At 46.8% G+C, this 16,839-nt stretch overlaps 1 protein-coding gene across 2 annotated transcripts in view; it reads right to left on the bottom strand.

The window, feature by feature from the left end:
- Positions 1–13,022, bottom strand: part of sorcs2 (sortilin-related VPS10 domain containing receptor 2) — a 963,539-nt gene extending 950,517 nt beyond the window's left edge. For both annotated transcript variants that reach the window (XM_070871372.1, XM_070871374.1), the window contains exon 1: positions 12,627–13,022. In XM_070871372.1, the coding sequence (XP_070727473.1) occupies positions 12,627–12,965 (339 nt within the window). In that variant the 5' untranslated portion in view covers positions 12,966–13,022. The remainder of the gene's footprint in view (positions 1–12,626) is intronic.
- Positions 13,023–16,839: the final 3,817 nt, after the last annotated feature.

The raw sequence follows: 16,839 nt of genomic DNA, 5'->3' as shown, positions 1-16,839 counted from the left end.
TTCCTTCTGTGTTTTGGCTGCCCCCAAACATTTGTCACCATCCTCCACCTGCTCCACGACGACATGCAAGCTCTGATCCTGACCAAAGGATCCACCACAGACCCAATGACATCCGGACCGGAGTCAAGCAGGACTGCGTCATTGCACCAACGCTCTTCTCGATCTTCCTTCCTGCAATGCTCCATCTCACTCACAACAAGCTCCGCACTGGAGTGGAACTAAACTATAGAACCAATGGGAATCTGTTCAACCTTCGTCGCCTCCAGGCTAGATCCAAGATCGTCCCATCCTCTGTCATCGAACTACAGTACGTGGACGACGCTTGCGTCTGCACACATTCAGAAGCCGAACTACAAACCATCATCAACATCTTCACCGAGATGTACGAAAGCATGGGCCTTACACTAAGCATCCGTAAGACAAAGGTGACCCCACCACACAGCACTGCCCCCCCAGTCATCAAAATCCACGGCGCGGCTTTGGACAACGTGAACCATTTTTTCATACCTCGGGAGCCTACTATCAGCAAGGGCAGACATCAATGATGAGGTCCAACACGGCCTCCAAGTGTGCCAGCGCATCCTTTGGTCGCCTGAGGAAGAAAGTGTTTGAAGACCAGGACCTCAAATCAGGCACCAAGCTTATGGTCTACAGGGCAGTAGTGATACCCGCCCTCCTATATGGCTCAGAGACATGGACTATGTACAGTAGACACCTCAAATCGCTGGAGAAATACCACCAACGTTGTCTCTGCAAGATCCTGCAAATCCCCTGGGAGGACAGACGCACCAACGTCAGTGTTCTTGCTCAGGCCAACATCCCAGCATCGAAGCACTGACCACACTCGACCAGCTCCGTTGGGCGGGCCACATCATCCGCATGCTCGACATGAGACTCCCTAAGCAAGCACTCTACTCTGAATTCCCACACGGCAAGCAAGCTCCAGGTGGGCAGAGGAAACATTTCAATGAAACCCTCAAAGCCTCCTTGATAAAGTGCAACATTCTCACCGGCACCTGGGAATACCTGGCCCAAGACCAGCCAAAGTGGAGGAAGAGCATCTGGGAGGGCGTTGAGCACCTCGAGTCTCGTCGCCGAGAGCAAACAAAAATCAAGTGCAGACAGCGGAAGGAATGAGCGGCAAACCAGATTCCCCACCCACCCTTTCCTCCAGTGACTGTCTGCCCCACCTGTTATAGAGACTGTAATTCCTGCATTGGACTATACAGTCACCCGAGAACTCACTTTTAGAGTGGAAGCAAGTCTTCCTCGATTTCGAGACACTGCCTATGATGATGGTGAAATGGAAATCGTACAAATCACTTGAAATGATGTAAATTTCCACTTTTTAACTCTATAATCTCGCTGCAAAAATCCACCAAAAAGTTAAGACTTATTGAACACATGTCAGCTGTGGCTCAGTGGGTAGCATTCTCACTTCTGAGTCAGAAGGTCTTGGGTTCAAGTCAGAAGTTTGTGGGATCAAGCCCCACTCCAGTGCAGTGCTGAGAGAGTGTTGCACTGTCGGAGATGCCGTCTTTCATAAGAGACGTTAAACCGAGGCCCCGTCAACTCTCTCAAGTGGACGTAAAAGATCCCATGGCACAATTTCGACAAAGAGCAGGGGAGTTATCCCCGGTGCCTTGGCCAATATTTATTCCTCAATCAACATAACAAAAACAGATTATCTGGTCATTAACACATTGCTGTTTGTGGGAGCTTGCTGTGCACAAATTGGCAGGCACGTTTCCCACGTTACAACAGTGACTACACTTCAAAAAGTACTTAATTGGCTGTAGTCTTTCTTTCTTTTGAATACTGGGGCTTTTAACTGCGTACCAAGTCATAATTACTCCTGAACAACCTCTCTGAACCTGAAAAACTAATTTTATAGTTGTGGAATGTCAAATTTCTCCATGATGATATATAGATTTTTAAATTATACAATATATAAATTCCTATAGATTTTTAAAATAATAAAAAAATATTTATTTTAAAGTTCATGATATTTGAGATTCTACTTTAATCCCATGTGTATGTCGCAATCTTTATTTCACTCTGTAAAATTATTAAAAAGTGAAGGATAATCAGTGCTTTTTACTTCCTGGTTTGCTGTCTGAGAATTCTTCAATGTGATTGGCTGCTTAGACTGCTTGATGACATCACTGTTGCAGGACACCAGAGATACCCTGCACATGGAGTCAGAATAAAATTAATGTTGGGAAAGGTGAAATCCATGGCACAGAGATTGCTAGATCTTTATGGCCAGTTTTCTTCGAGGTCAGCGGCACCATCACTTCACTGCTGGCCTCAAAATCGGGCCAATATTTATGGTTGCACTGGTGGTCATTCTGTTTGGTTTACATTTGGCATGTAGCAGGAGAATGCTGTTGTGGTATCTGCTAGGAACTGCAGCCATATATAATTATCATAGTTAAAAAGAATAGGAATAGAGGGGGGGAGAAAGGGGAAGGACTATGAGAGGAGTGGGAGGGAGGTATTCACTGGAGTTCAGAAGAATGAGAGGGGACCTCATAGAAACATATAAAATTCTGACGGGGTTAGACAGGTTAGATGCAGTAAGAATGTTCCCAATGTTGGGGAAGTCCAGAACCAGGGGTCACAGTCTAAGGATAAGGGGTAAGCCATTTAGGACCGAGATGCGGAGGAACTTCTTCACCCAGAGAGTGGTGAACCTGTGGAATTCTCTACCACAGAAAGTTGTTGAGGCCAATTCACTAAATATATTCAAAAAGGAGTTAGATGAGGTCCTTACTGCTAGGGGGATCAAGGGGTATGGCGAGAAAGCAGGAATGGGGTACTGAAGTTGAATGTTCAGCCATGAACTCATTGAATGGCGGTGCAGGCTAGAAGGGCCGAATGGCCTACTCCTGCACCTATTTTCTATGTTTCTATGTTTCTATGAGAGATAGGTACACAAATGCTCACATGATGTAAATGGGACCTACAGCAAGATCTGAGGAGACAGGACTTCTCATGGAGTTAAATTAGAAATGCATTCATGATTAAAATTATAGACAGCAGCAGAGACAAAGAGACAGGCACAAGTCATTGTGGACTAGCATGAGTTCAGCTATTTTTCAAAATGTAATGTACATTAAATAGCCGGAAAACCACACACATTATGCCCCCGAATTTCCAATGTTCACTTCTGGCAGGCAAGGCTCCCTGCCAATAGCAAAATGTCAGAAGATTACACCCGAGCTGTTTTCTTGCTGACAAAGGAGGGAAAACAGGAGCCTGACAAAAGTTTAAAAGATCGTGAGCCTGAAATCCCATGGGAGTTCTACAGGTATCCTGCCGGAGTTAATGTGGGAGACCAGTAGAATCCCCACAGAATTGTGCTGGTTTTTTTTTTTAGGTACCAGCACCAATGACATCCCTTCTTAGTGTCTAAGATCACATTCATCCAATGGTTCAGTTGGTAGCTTCACAGCTCAGTGTGAAACTGAGCCATAAAGACCAGGAGAGTCTCAGGTTTGATTGCCAGTTTGCATTGAGTTAGCTGATGTTAAACAGGATGGCAGTACAATTGCTTTAGCACACCAGGCTCGGGAGAGGCAAAAATCAACACGGTTCTCACTCCAGATCACTAAGAGTGACTAGCTTTTAGAAAGCGGATACATGTGGATACGGACTAAGGAGAGAATTGGACTCAACCCCCTTCTCTATCGTGGAATAGCCTGTCATATTCATTATTCATGTCTATGCTCATACATGAAGAATAGCCAATTAGATGAGGTACCAGAGGATCACTGTGGTGGGGGGATGACAAGACAAATGGATAGAGCAATTAAGATCAACACACTCTACACACAGGAAATGATGATAGCCTTGCAGTCCACTATCATACTGGATGAATGTGGCATACTGAAGGATTCGATAAGATACCACATAAAAGTTTGTTATCCTAGGTAAGGGCGTTTGGGGTTGTGCGTAATATAGTAATATGGATAGGGGATTGGTTAATAGACAGAAAACAGAGAGTAGGAATAAATGGGTCATTTTCAGGTTGGCAGGCTGTAACTAGTGGAGTGCCGCAAGGATCAGTGCTTGCGCCTCAACTATTTACAATTTATAATGGGCCAGAAATTGCGGTCGGAGGCTTCCCGTGGGCGGATGCCTCCGACCTAAAAAATTTCTGCGAAAGTACCTGGTGGGCCCAGAGGAGCATGGGATTCCGTTGGGGAGGCCTTCTCTTCCCGCACTGCGAAGTGTGCTCCCGTCCTCCAGGTTCCCACGCAGAAGGTGCAGTCACGTGTGACTGCTCGGCCAATCAGGTAAAGTATTCCACAGCTTTCTCATTAATAGCAATGAGAACTTCATAGCGACGAGTTTTTCTTGCTATTAATGAAAACAACACACCAGACACCATAATAAAAAATAAACACACCTCGCATAATTAAAATTAATTGAAATTAAAGTTAATAAATACCTTAGAAAAAAATATATATTTTTCCAATTTTTAAAAAAGGTTTATAGTCAGGGTTAAAAGTAAACTTACCTTACTGGGCAGGGTTTTTAAACAATAAAATGTGTTTTTTAAATTTAATTTTATTATATTTTTGTATATTTTTAAAACAGTTATGCCTTTAAAAGTAGGCTATGCGCCTGCTTTTATCAGGCGCAAGAATTTTGAGGACATTTGCTGGGCAAGATATGGGTAAATCCTGCAATCTTGCCCTTGCAAATGTCCTTGCTCCCGATATGCATTGGATCCGTCAAGCTCCAGCTTGACAGATCAGAAAAAACGGTTTTCAGCGCATGCGCATTGTGCACTGAAAATTGGTTTTTGAGATACCTTCCCGGGTCTGTAGACACTCAGTACGGACCTAGGGAGGCCAGAATTTCCAGGCACTTAGATGAAGAGACCAAGTGTAATGTATCCAAGTAAGCTGTGATGGGACCACAAAGAGCCTGCAAAGGGATACTGATAGGTTAAGTGAGAGGGCATTAAGATGGAATATAATATGGGGAAATATGAGGTTATTCACTTAGGAAGAATAAAAAAATCTGAATATTTTTTAAATGGTGAGAAATATTAAATGTTGGTGTTCAGATAGCTTTAGGTGTCCTTGTACAGGAAACACAAAGTTAGCATGCAGGCACAGCAATCAATTAGGAAGGTAAATGGCATGTTAGCCTTTATGGCAAGGGGGCTGGAGTACAAGAGTAAGGAAATCTTGCTACAATTGTATAGGGCTTTGGTGAGACCACACCTGGAGTGCTGTGCACAGTTTTGTTCTCTTCATCTGAGGAAGAATATACTTGCCTGGGAGGTGGTGCAACGAAGGTTCACTAGATTGACTCCTAGGATGAGAGGCTTGTGCAATGAGGAGAAATTGAGTCTCTATTCTCTGGAGTTCAGAAGAATGGAGAGGCGATCTCATTGAAACATATAAAATTCTGAGGGCGATTGACAGAATAGATGCCGAGAGCTTGTTTCCCCTGGCTGGAGAGTCTAGAACTAGGAGACATTTGGCTCAATTTTCCCCAAGCCCGTTTTCTGGCGTATTGCCAGAGTTATGCCCGTTTTTCCTAGGCCAGCAATAAGTTGCCAAAGTTTCCCTGATGTGTAATTCGACTTTGGCTCCGCGCAGCATGCCCAGTCGCCTCGGGGGGTGGAGCCTGCTGTCTGCGCCAAAAAATGCTGTACCTTCTGCGCATGCGCAGAAAAAAATTTACGTTTCTGACGTCGCTGCAATGGACGCGCATGCGCAGTACAACTCCGAGCTGGCAATCGGCCATTTTTAAAGAACCAGTTGTGTGTGCGAGAACGTGGGGTGCTGTTTAAGAGCATTGGAAAAATCACAACTGCAGCAATACAAGATGCAACCAAGAATTTCTTACAAGAAGAAGTGGAGGCACTAGTTATTGTGATTGAGAAGAGATGGCAGGAGCTGGACACCAGCAGAGGTCACATAAAAGTTCCACCCAATGAAGAAACACTGGAATCAAGTTGCAGAAGATTACTGCGCAGTGGTGACCATCATGAGATCTGGAGGCCAGTGTAAAAAGAAGTGGGAGGACCTTGGTCAAGTAGTGCAAGTAATATTTTCATTTATTCAATGGAATTACAATTGTAAATGTGATCATCTGTATGTCCCACCCAGCAAAATGACACCCACTTTAAAAAGTTATGTTTTCATCTTTGCAGAGGAAGGTGGCACATAATAAAAAGGGAAAGAACTCGAACAGGAGGAGGCCCGGCAAATCTGCAGCCACTGACACCCTTGGAGGAGAGGGTCGCTGCTTTGATGGGTCTTACCTATAGAGAAAAGCAATCACCGCTGAACAAGCTGGACCCACACTCGAGGGAGCGGGTAAGTCCTGCAAATTCATCGTGGTCCTTCAAATCAGCCTTGTGCCTGGCCTGCGATGTGTGAGCCTACTCATTTCACCCACCCTGTCCCCTCCTCTGCTGCTAACCATTTGACTGTTCCGTTATATTTTGCAGAACTTGAGGCCAACCCTGACAATGAAGAAGATTCAGACGAGCCCGAAGAGGAGAACATCTTCCAATCCAACCTTCCAGACCAAGAACATGGGGTTGAGGGGGAGGGGGAGGGATGGAGCTCCCACTGTTGTACTGACTTTGGAGGAGGTGCCGCTCATTGCGGTAATAGCCCCTTCTGTGACAAGTGGTTTGAGTGTTGGTGGGACATTCCATGGTTTCCCACCTTCCGAGGTTGCAGGTCCCAGCGGTGGTGGGGTGCTGCCAGATACATCCAGGGCCCCACCGTCCCAGGCTGCGGGTCCCAGCGGTGTGGTGCAGCGAGGCACACCTAGGGCCCCACCTTCCGAGGTTGCAGGTCCCAGTGGTGGTGGGGTGCAGCGAGGCACACCCATGGGGAACAGGGGAAGGAGAGCTCGACCGTACTCTCCTGAGGTGCAGGATCTAACAGATGTAGTTCAGAATATGTCTGAGTGCGGAGAGCATTGACCTTACCCGATCACTCCCGGATGCCATCAGTGGGGTGAGTGATGAGGTAGCGGGACTGTCGGGAGAAGTAACAGCAATGACACGAGAAATGGGAACGATGTCCGGGACTATCAGTGAGGGAATAGTGGCCATGGGGGAGGGAATGTCAGAGGTAGTGCAAACTACATCACTGACCATGAGGGAGGGAATGTTGCAGGTAGTTCAGACATTTTTGCTGAACATGAGCAAGGGAATGTTGTAGGTCATTGAGACACTGTCAGGGCACATGAGGGACAGCATGTTGGAGTTAGCTGCTGCAATAAGGGAACACGCCCAGACCCCGCGCCCATTGACAGAATCAACTGTCACTCCCACTCCAATCCCCAGACCAGCCTCTGAAGAGCCCAAAGCCGGACCCCCCAACTTGCTGACTGCTGCCGCTCCCCCCACCCTGCCCCCTGCCAACCCAACCGGTGCGCAGTACCAGAAATCTTAGAAAGAGTAAGCTTGGTTCCAAGCCCAGAAACACCGCCACTGCCTGTGGTGGAGAGTTGAAGACCAAGCGCAGTGGGCAGCCTTAGAATAAGGTGGAAGAGAGATGGGTGGATGCAGCCTTTCTTTGCTGCTGTTGTTGTTATTATTATTGTTGTTACTGTTCTTAAATTAAAAGTTTTTTGTAAGTTATGTAAATTTAAAAGTTTAAAAGTTTGTAAGTGATCTTAAAGTAAAAGTTTGATGCAAGAATAATTTTATTAAAGTTAAGTACAAAAGAACTGTTTGTTAAACTTTTGAATAAAATATATTTTACATTAAAACCGAATCATGTTCCATTAACCTAACACAACACAACATTACGGAACAGCTCCAAACAGTAAACATGGTCCATGTGGAATTGTTGTCGCTGAGCCCTCAGGCATCAATAAAGTGTTCACGGATGAGCTCCTGGCGCAAGACTCGAGCAATCGTTAAAGGGGCACGATGGCCCGCCTCTTCCGCCGTCGTGCTCCAGCCTCAGGCACTTGCATGGTTTCCTCATCCTCGTCGTCCTCCTCCTGCTCGTCATCTACATCTTCCATATCGTTATCATCAGCTACTCGCACCGGAGGTGGGTCTTACACTACCAGGTGCTGCCGCCTCATGATGACTAAGTTATGTAGCATGCAGCCCACAACAGTGAACTGACCGACAATCTCAGGGGAGTACAGTAGCCTCCGGAATGGTCCAGGCATCAGAAACACTGTTTCAAGATGCCAATGGTCCTCTCTATGATGCTGTGCGTCACAATGTGCGACATGTTGTATTCACGGTCAGCTTCCGTCTGGGTTATGCGTAGGGGCATCGTGAGCCAGGTGGCAAGTCTCCCAGTGGCCAGCTCTGCCCTTCTGGCTGCTGCTACTGAAACATGGCAGATATAACACTGTCGCGTAGGATAAACGCATCATGGGTGCTTCCAAGATATCTTGCATCGACTGACATGATATGACGCATGTCATCATACACAAGCTGTACATTAATGGAGTGGGAGCCTTTTCTGTTCCTGTACATCTCGGAATCCTCCAAAAAGGTGCTCACAAGGCGATGTGGGTACAATCAATGCAGCCCTGCACCTTTGGGAAGCCAGCAATCCTGGAGAAGCCCACAGCCCTGTCAGGGATTGCTTGGATGGTCATGGGGAACTTTATGAAGTCATTCTTCCATGTAAACTGTGTTGCCGTGACCTGGCGAATGCAGCCATGTGTTGAATGTTGAGAGATGGCACGCACATCCCCAGTTGTAGCTTGAAATGAGCTAGAGGCATAGAATGAAAGTGCAGCTGTAACCTTCACTTCAACTGACAAAGCAGTCGTTCTGTTGCTTCGAGGTTGCAGGTCTGCTTTGACCAACTTACAGATTTCACTTACAACTTCTTTGCGGAAACGCAACCTTCTGACACAGTCTGCATCACTCAGGTGGAGGTACGAATGCCCGATATACCCGAGGTGGATAAAGCCTCCTGCCCAGCACCCTACAGGCTCTGATGTTCCTAATGCGATGACATCAAATCAATTGCCTCCTACGTAGCACCATGATGCAGAAGGCTTGCACAAGGTATGGCATCGTCAGTATTGCCCCCATACTTAAATTTAACCTTTGAAAGAATCTCAAAATGGCAGAAAAGCAGGCTGGACAGGTTCACAGTTCTCTCTCTCCCAAGGTCTGTATGGATGGACCACACTCAAGGTCTTGTGACGTCTCCTCTCTGCCACCACCCCCCCACCCCCCCGCCCCCCTGCTGCTGCTTTTAGCTAATTGCAGTCTTGTGACTTCTCCTCCTCCTCCCACCCCACTCATTGCAGGCTTCAGAAGCCTTCTGATCAGCACCTCGTTTCCCGGCCTCAGTGCAGAAGGCTTCCAATCAACACCTCGCTCTCCGGGCTCAAGTCTTCCGATTGGCGTCTCTCTCTGTCCCAATTCTGCCGGCCAAAGCTATGACCCTCCAGCCCTGCTTCAAGACATTTGGTGGTGGCATGTGAGTGACTAAAAATAGAGAAAACTTCAGAAATCTAACAAATTTACATTTACTACATTGACAGGTTAAAAAAAGTTTAACTTTATTATTGATTGTGACTCCCTCCAAAATCTTCGACTTAAAAACAATGGCATCTTTCAGCGCCGATTTCTCAATGGTGCGCTAGTTTTCTGAAGTGCCCAGAAGGTTTTTCGGGAGTGGCCAGCTACGCCGACCTAGGAGGAAAGAAATGGTGGCCAAACTGCAAAAAATTATAAAAACTGGCGCAGACATGAGGGCACCCCCACCCCATGAGGTCAAAAAAAACTGGCCTAGAAAAATTGTTACTTAGCCATATACGCCAGCACAGATCGAGAAACTTGGAAAAAAATAAAGACGCCAAAAAAAGGCGCGTGCCAAAAAAACAGCACAAATGACCGGGGAAAACTGAACCCATAGTCTTAGAATAAGGGGTTGGCCATTTAAGACCGAGGTGAGGAGCAATTTCTTCACTCAGAGGGTTGTGAATCTTTGGAATTCTCGACCCCAAAAGGCAGTGGATGCTGAATCATTGTGTCTATTCAAGGCTGATACGATAGATTTTTGGATTCTTGGGGAATCAAAGGATATGGAGATCGAGCAGGAAAGTGGAGTTGAAGTCAAAGATTAGCCATGACCTTATTGAAGGCTCAAGGGGCCGTATGGCCTACCCCTGTTCCTAATTCTTATGTTCTTATGTGGACATTGGCTTATTTAGTTCGCAATCAGGAATTTCTCTTTTCCAACAAAACACATTAAAAATGACCAAAAGGATAATGGTTACAAGTTTGGGTCTGCGGTAAATAATTTCTCATGTCTGCTTGTACTATTGTGACCTAAACCAGATAGTCACATCTTTTGCATATGTGCTTTTTCAATCTCGACACGGCCAGACCAAGCAAACATTTGGTAAGATGAGCCCAGAAACAAATCATTAAGCTGGTTTATTACTAGTACGATGAACATCAAGAACAGGCATTATAGCCAGACTCACTTAATTAAATCCATACAACTTACCTTCACACAAAATAAAAAGTACACGCCACCTTAGTCCTCATCTGTGGATCATTTTGACTTAAACAAAACTTCTACTGGCCAGCATTTCTAATCTCTTTTGCTGAGGCAAAGTCCTCACAGCTTTCTTGTTTCAAAAAGTCTCTCTCACACCCTCTACCTTTTTAAATCGCACTCTGTTCACAGTCAGACTTCCCAACATAATGGTTATGAGGTGTTTTTCAATTACCTACACAAGCTAACAATTTTTTTTAGTCTCTGGATTGGAAAAAACCTTCCATTTAGCATATTAACCGTCTTTCATCTAGGTGTCTTTTCTTTAGACTTGTGATGATGCATTTTCGTTAAACAAAATTAAAAGCAACTTGTTTTTCCAAATTCTCTATAGACAAATGTATAGCATGCTGAAATATGACAATACAACAAAAATTCCTCAAATTTTGAGGCTAGAAAGTTTTCTCTACAAAAATTGCATACCACTTAGCATTCACTGATATCAGGTGTTATAACCTGCACCCAAAATGACAGTGGAGAGCAGTGTGACTGGTCAATATTGGAGTGCTAAACATCAGTTAAGTAAACTGGCCACTTCCAGAAAATGTCAACAACTTTGGGAGGAAGGTAGTGGGCACTTGGTGGAGGAAATGCCATCAAAAAGCAGTGGAGCTAATCCTTGAATTAGCCAATGGCATCTGCAACCTGCAAACTATAATACAGCTGCTGTACATAACAAATCAATGAAAGATCAACCACAGATAGTCTGGAACACAAATATCTGGGTTCAAGTCCCTGCCTTAGCTGTGAAGAGTCACAGTTTTCACAGGAGCTCCAACAATAGTTGCTGGCTTTCTATCCCCCAATTCTTATTGGCTAGAGGCATCAGCCCACATAGTACCAACCCATACAGGTCCCTGGTTTGATTCCTGTTCTGTGCTGAGTTAGCTGCACTCAGCCAGGGTACTTTGTGGGGGCTGCTAATAATTGGCTCTGCTCTGCTGAGTTAGGGAAAAGAAAAATTAGCCAGTGTGCCCACTCTTGATCATTATTCAGTGGCACCTATTGGAAAGTGTGGGTGTGAGGATGCAGGGTGAGAGCAAGACCAGACTCAGCTGTGAAGCAACTCACCCCCGCCCAAGAGCACATAGCCTGCAGTCCCACATGGGGTGGGGGACAGAGATACCAGGGCGGCACTGCCCTTGGAACTCGTCAGAGTCACCACCTTCTGGACAGGAGAGGAAAAACTGGGGGGGAAAGAATTCTGCACGAAACAGCCGTCCTGGACTGCATGCATTGTGTCCAATTGTTGTGCTTCCGTGTTATTGGAGAGCATTTCCAACCTGTAGCAATCTGAGCAGACCAAGCAGTATTCAGAGTAAACTGCATGTGCCACAAGAGAACTCTGCGTTCAGTGTCACCAGCGTTGCTCACGCTGCCACTCCTTTTTCAGGTGAATAATGAAGAGGGTGCTGCCTGAATCTGTCAGCAAGCTGTGCACGTGTGCGCTGGACCCGAGCGCGGCCCGTCCCGGGCCCGCCGGAGCACATCCCGAGTCCGGGAGAACTCCGCTCGGGAGTGAAGGGCACCTGAAGAGTTGACGATTTAAGGTACGGCCGCTGATATCAAAGCAGATACATGCCGCCCGATGGAGCGGCGGGCGTGCAGTGAAAAGGTTTTTTTTTAAGCTGCAAACTTAAGCCGTGGCGCGCAGCGGGCTCAGTCGGACAGCCCGAACATATGCAATATAAAAAAAACTATTCTTCCAAACATTTCTCCTTCAACCACCCCACCACAGCGGCCGCTCTCTCCCCACCCCGCCCCGAGTTGGCGATAGATTCGCTAGACTGTGAAGTGAAGTTTGTGGCGCGGAGCCACGCTGGGTGCCGGTGCTCGGGCACATTTAGGGTTACTATTGCTGCAACCGATCTCCCCGAGAGTTACACTGTGTCCCGTTAAAGCCGAGCCCCGGCCTGGGAATGTCAAATGGTAGCGAACCGTGACGGGAACCAGTGTCCAACGATACATTTTTACAATTCACAGCAATACAATGTGGCTGTTCGCAATCGCGGTGAAAGTGGCCAAGCTTTTTTATAATATATATATATATATATTGGTGTTGTTGCTGCTGCCCAGCTGGTGACTTACGCTGCTGTTCTCGCCCGTCCAGTGCACCATCGCCTGGTTGTGGGAAGCGTCTCCTCGCAGGATGAAGGAGGTGCTGAGCAGAGCCGGCTCCTGCGGGTTCGGGGACCTCCTCGCCCGAGCTCCTCGGTCCAGCCCGCCACGCTCCGGCGCGGCTCGGCCCAGCCCGTGCAGTTGTCTCCCGAGCCCGGCGTCTGCCGTCCGCTCAAAGCGCAGCGAGATCCCGGCCAGAGCCGAAGGGAGAAGGACCAGCCCGAAGGAAATGCAAAGCCACAGGTATCTGGAAAGAGAGCTCGGTGTCCAGGGAGCCGAGCCCTTGTGCACCGCGGCTGCCATGATCATGTGGCTGTGGTGATTGCAAGCCGGCTAGTGACCAGGGCTGATTTAATGTGTGCGGATGATCCAAACCCCGAGACACATCCACAGTCTCACGCACAGAGAGAGAGAGAGAGAGAGAGAAAAAGAGGGTGGAACAGCAGCTCACTTAATGCTCACTGAGCTTTTTCCTCTTTGCTCATTCAGTCTCATGCAGGCAGCCAGCCAAAGAGCACCATCTGCTGGAGGTAAACACAGTCCAGTCTACAGTCCTCTCTGAGGAACCATTCAGACCACCTGTGCAGACAGCACGGAGACTTGCTGCTGCCCTCTGTGGCAATGAGGGTTTGCCAACCCTCCAAGATTATCCTGGATTCTCCAAGAATTGAAGAGAAATCTCTTGGACACTTCTGTGAGCAATCTGGCAGAAAAATCATAGGAAAAAAATTGTGTCTTTTTTTTCAATTTGTTTGAACATTTCTTAGTTTAAAATATATTGGAGATGGGAAATGACTGTTTGACTGGGCGGGGCTGTTGGAGGCAGGAGTTCATGTGATGAGACTTCCAAGAATAAGTCCAGCCAGAGTTGGCAACTGTTGAGAGAGTTCAAAGTACTACATTTTCTGCCACCCTGTGACAGAAATAAATAGTTTCAGGTAAGTAGTAAGGACAGGTCACAAAGCACATTTGTGCTCCAACACACTGTTAGAGATAGAAACATGCAGATTTCTGACATTCTCCCGTGTGTACACCTGATCTTGGTCATTTGCTCTTATCTCCTGCCACTGCCAGGCAGTAATTCTCCACAGTAAGGAACAATTGTCAGCCTAGTCACACTAGGCCTCTCTTGTGCATCTTCTAGGGGCATTGGCAGGTGCCTGGTTACTTGGTAGTCCTTGTCAAGGTTGAATGTTGTGATTTATTCCTCACTAATTATTTTCCCCCTTCTCATCTCCTGACAGTATTGACTCCTTGCTGGGGTCCAGTGCCACAAGGGTCATTCATCGTCCGGTACCTCAGGCAAGCAGCCATTCTTCACATGTCACATTTGACAGTATTAGCAGACCATCTGATTTAAGGGGACATTACAGCTGAGCCCAATTGTTTGCTTTTCTGGTTCCTACATACCTCAACTTACAGCAGTGGTCACTGAAAAGTGTTCTGGAGTGAGAACCATTGCTTAACCCTGAAGTCAATTCTAACTGCTGCTTTGGCTGAGATCAGTTAATTCAGCACACAGACTGGAGATCAAACCTGGGACCTTTCTCAGGACTTCCCAAAGTGTTTTACAACCAATAAAATACTTTTGAAGTATAGTCACTGTTGTAATGTAAGAAATACAGCAGCCAATTTGCGCACGGAAAGGTCCCACAAACAGCAATGAGATAATGAACAAATAATCTGTTTATTAGTGATGTTGGTTGAGGGTTAAATATTGGGGAGAACATTGGGGAGAACTCCCTGCTCTTCTTTGAATAGTGTTACGGGTTCTTTTATGAAATGTGGAAATAGAAAGTTATATTGGGAAAAGTTGACAGGAGATGTGCACTGATGTAAGATTTTTAACATATAAGTCGATCTCCTGTGACAGTGCACACAATGTTAGGTATAGAAGAACTCCACGAGACTGAGTATTGTGAGCTAAATTTAGTGTGACCTTAGTCTTCTTTATTACAACTCCAAAGTGCCGAAACAACATGACAACCAACCTTTTATACTCGCTTTGCATGTGTGTGCAGGTGACCATTAGGACTCCAACAGTCGTGCCCTCTGGTGGCAAGTATTATATGGTTACATACATAACATCGCTCCCCCCCCCCCCCCCCAAAAAAATCTTTGGTACAAGTTATTTATAAGTTGAGGCGATCCGGAGCGCTTCGCTCCCTGGTTGATCGTCTAAGTTCAAACCCTGGCGTGTGTGAGTTGGTACAGACCATTACTGCACTGTACCGCGGCTGGTCTGACCGGACTGTCAGGAACGGTGGGTTTATCCTCGTGATTAACAGTGAGGTCGATTGCTGGTTGGGTGTGTGTTGGTGGAGCGTCGATGGTGATGTCCTCTTCAAGTCGTTCCTGGTTGTCAGTAAATCGCAATTTGGTCTAATCTAAATGCTTTCTGCACGTTTGGCCATTTAACAGTTTGATTATAAACACCCTATTCCCTTCCTTGGCCAAAACAGTGCCAGCAACCCACTTGGGACCATGACCGTAATTCAGGACAAACACAGGGTCGATAATGTCACGTAAAACAGCCGCGCGATTGTGGTACATGTTCTGCCGGTGTCGCTGGGTTTCCATGTGATCATTAAGACTAGGGAGAGCCTGGTTTTGAGGGCTCTCTTCATTAACAATTCTGCCGGGGGAATCCCGGTAAGTGAGTGGGGTCGCGTCCGGTAACTGAGCAGAATGCGAGACGAGCGAGTCTGCAGGGAACCGTCCGTCATGCGTTTCATGCTCTGCTTGATTGTGTCGTCTGCCCGCTCCGCATGACCGTTAGGCTTAAATGGAGCAGACCTGACATGTTTGATGCCATTGTGGGTCATAAACTCGTTGAATTCCGAGCTGGTGAAACATGGTCCATTGACGCTGACAAGGACATTGGGCAAGCCATGGGGGGGCGAACATGGCCCGGAGGCTTTCAGTGGTGGCTGTGGACGTGCTGAATGACATGATTACGCATTCAATCTATTTGGAGTAAGCGTCCACTACTACTAAAAACATCTTTCCTAGAAAGGGGCCGGCAAAATCTACGTGGATCCTGGACCACGGTTTGGAGGGCCGTAACCACAGACTCAGTGGAGCCTCGCTCAGTTGTGAGCAAGTGTTGCACTGATGCACGCATGACTCCAAGTCCGAGTCAATGCCGGGCCACCAAACATGCGACCTGGCAATTGCCTTCATCATGACAATGCCTGGGTGGGTATTGTGTAGGTCGCGTATAAACGTTTCCCTGCCTTTTTTGGGAAAAACCACGTGATCACCCCATAAGAGACAATCCAACTGGATGGACATTTCATCTTTGCATCGGTGAAATGGCTTAATTTCATCTTGCATTTCCCGGGGAACTGCCGACCAGTTCCCATTTAGGATTCAACTCTTTACTGATGATAGCACGGGACCCTGGCTGGTCCAGGTCCTGATCTGGTGAGCCATGATTGGTCACCCCTCGCTCTCAAAAACACCCATGACCAGTAGCAAGTCTGCAGGCTGCACCATTTCAACCCCAGTGGTGGGTAATGGTAGCCGGCTGAGAGCATCGGCACAGTTTTCAGTGCCTGGTCTGTGGCAGATAACATAGTCATAGGCGGATAATGTTAGTGCCCACCTTTGGATGCGGGACTTAGCATTGGTGTTTATACCTTTGCTCTCTGAAAACAGCGAAATGAGCGGCTTGTGGTCAATTTCAAGCTCAAACCGATATCCAACTAGGTATTGGTGCATTTTCTTAACCCCGTATACATGCTAACGCCTCTTTCTCGACCATACTATAGGCTCTCTCAGCCTTAGACTTCTAGATGCGTATGCAACCGGTTGGAGGTTGCCCGATACATTGGCTTGCTGTAACACACAGCCAACTCCATACGATGAGGCGTCACAAGCTAGCACTAAACGTTTACATGGGTCATAGTGCACAAGTAACTTATTTGAACATAGCAGGTTCCTGAACTTCTCAAAGGCTGTATGTTGAGATTTGCCCCAAACCCAGTCGTCACCCTTGCGTAGCAACATGTGCAAAGGCTCTAAAAACGTGCTCAACCCGGGTGGAAAGTTACCGAAATAGTTGAGGAGTCCCAGGAATGAACGCAGCTCCGTCACATTCTGTGGTCTGGGTGCATTCTTGATGGCCTCTGTTTGAGTCTGTGGGCCTGATGCCGTCTGTTGCAATCTTTCTCCCCAAAAA

Source organism: Pristiophorus japonicus, chromosome 2 (genome assembly GCF_044704955.1).
Source record: "Pristiophorus japonicus isolate sPriJap1 chromosome 2, sPriJap1.hap1, whole genome shotgun sequence".
Classification (NCBI taxonomy): domain Eukaryota; kingdom Metazoa; phylum Chordata; class Chondrichthyes; family Pristiophoridae; genus Pristiophorus; species Pristiophorus japonicus.
The sequence above is the reverse complement of the archived record's forward strand: the minus strand, read 5'-3'. Positions and strand labels throughout refer to the sequence as shown.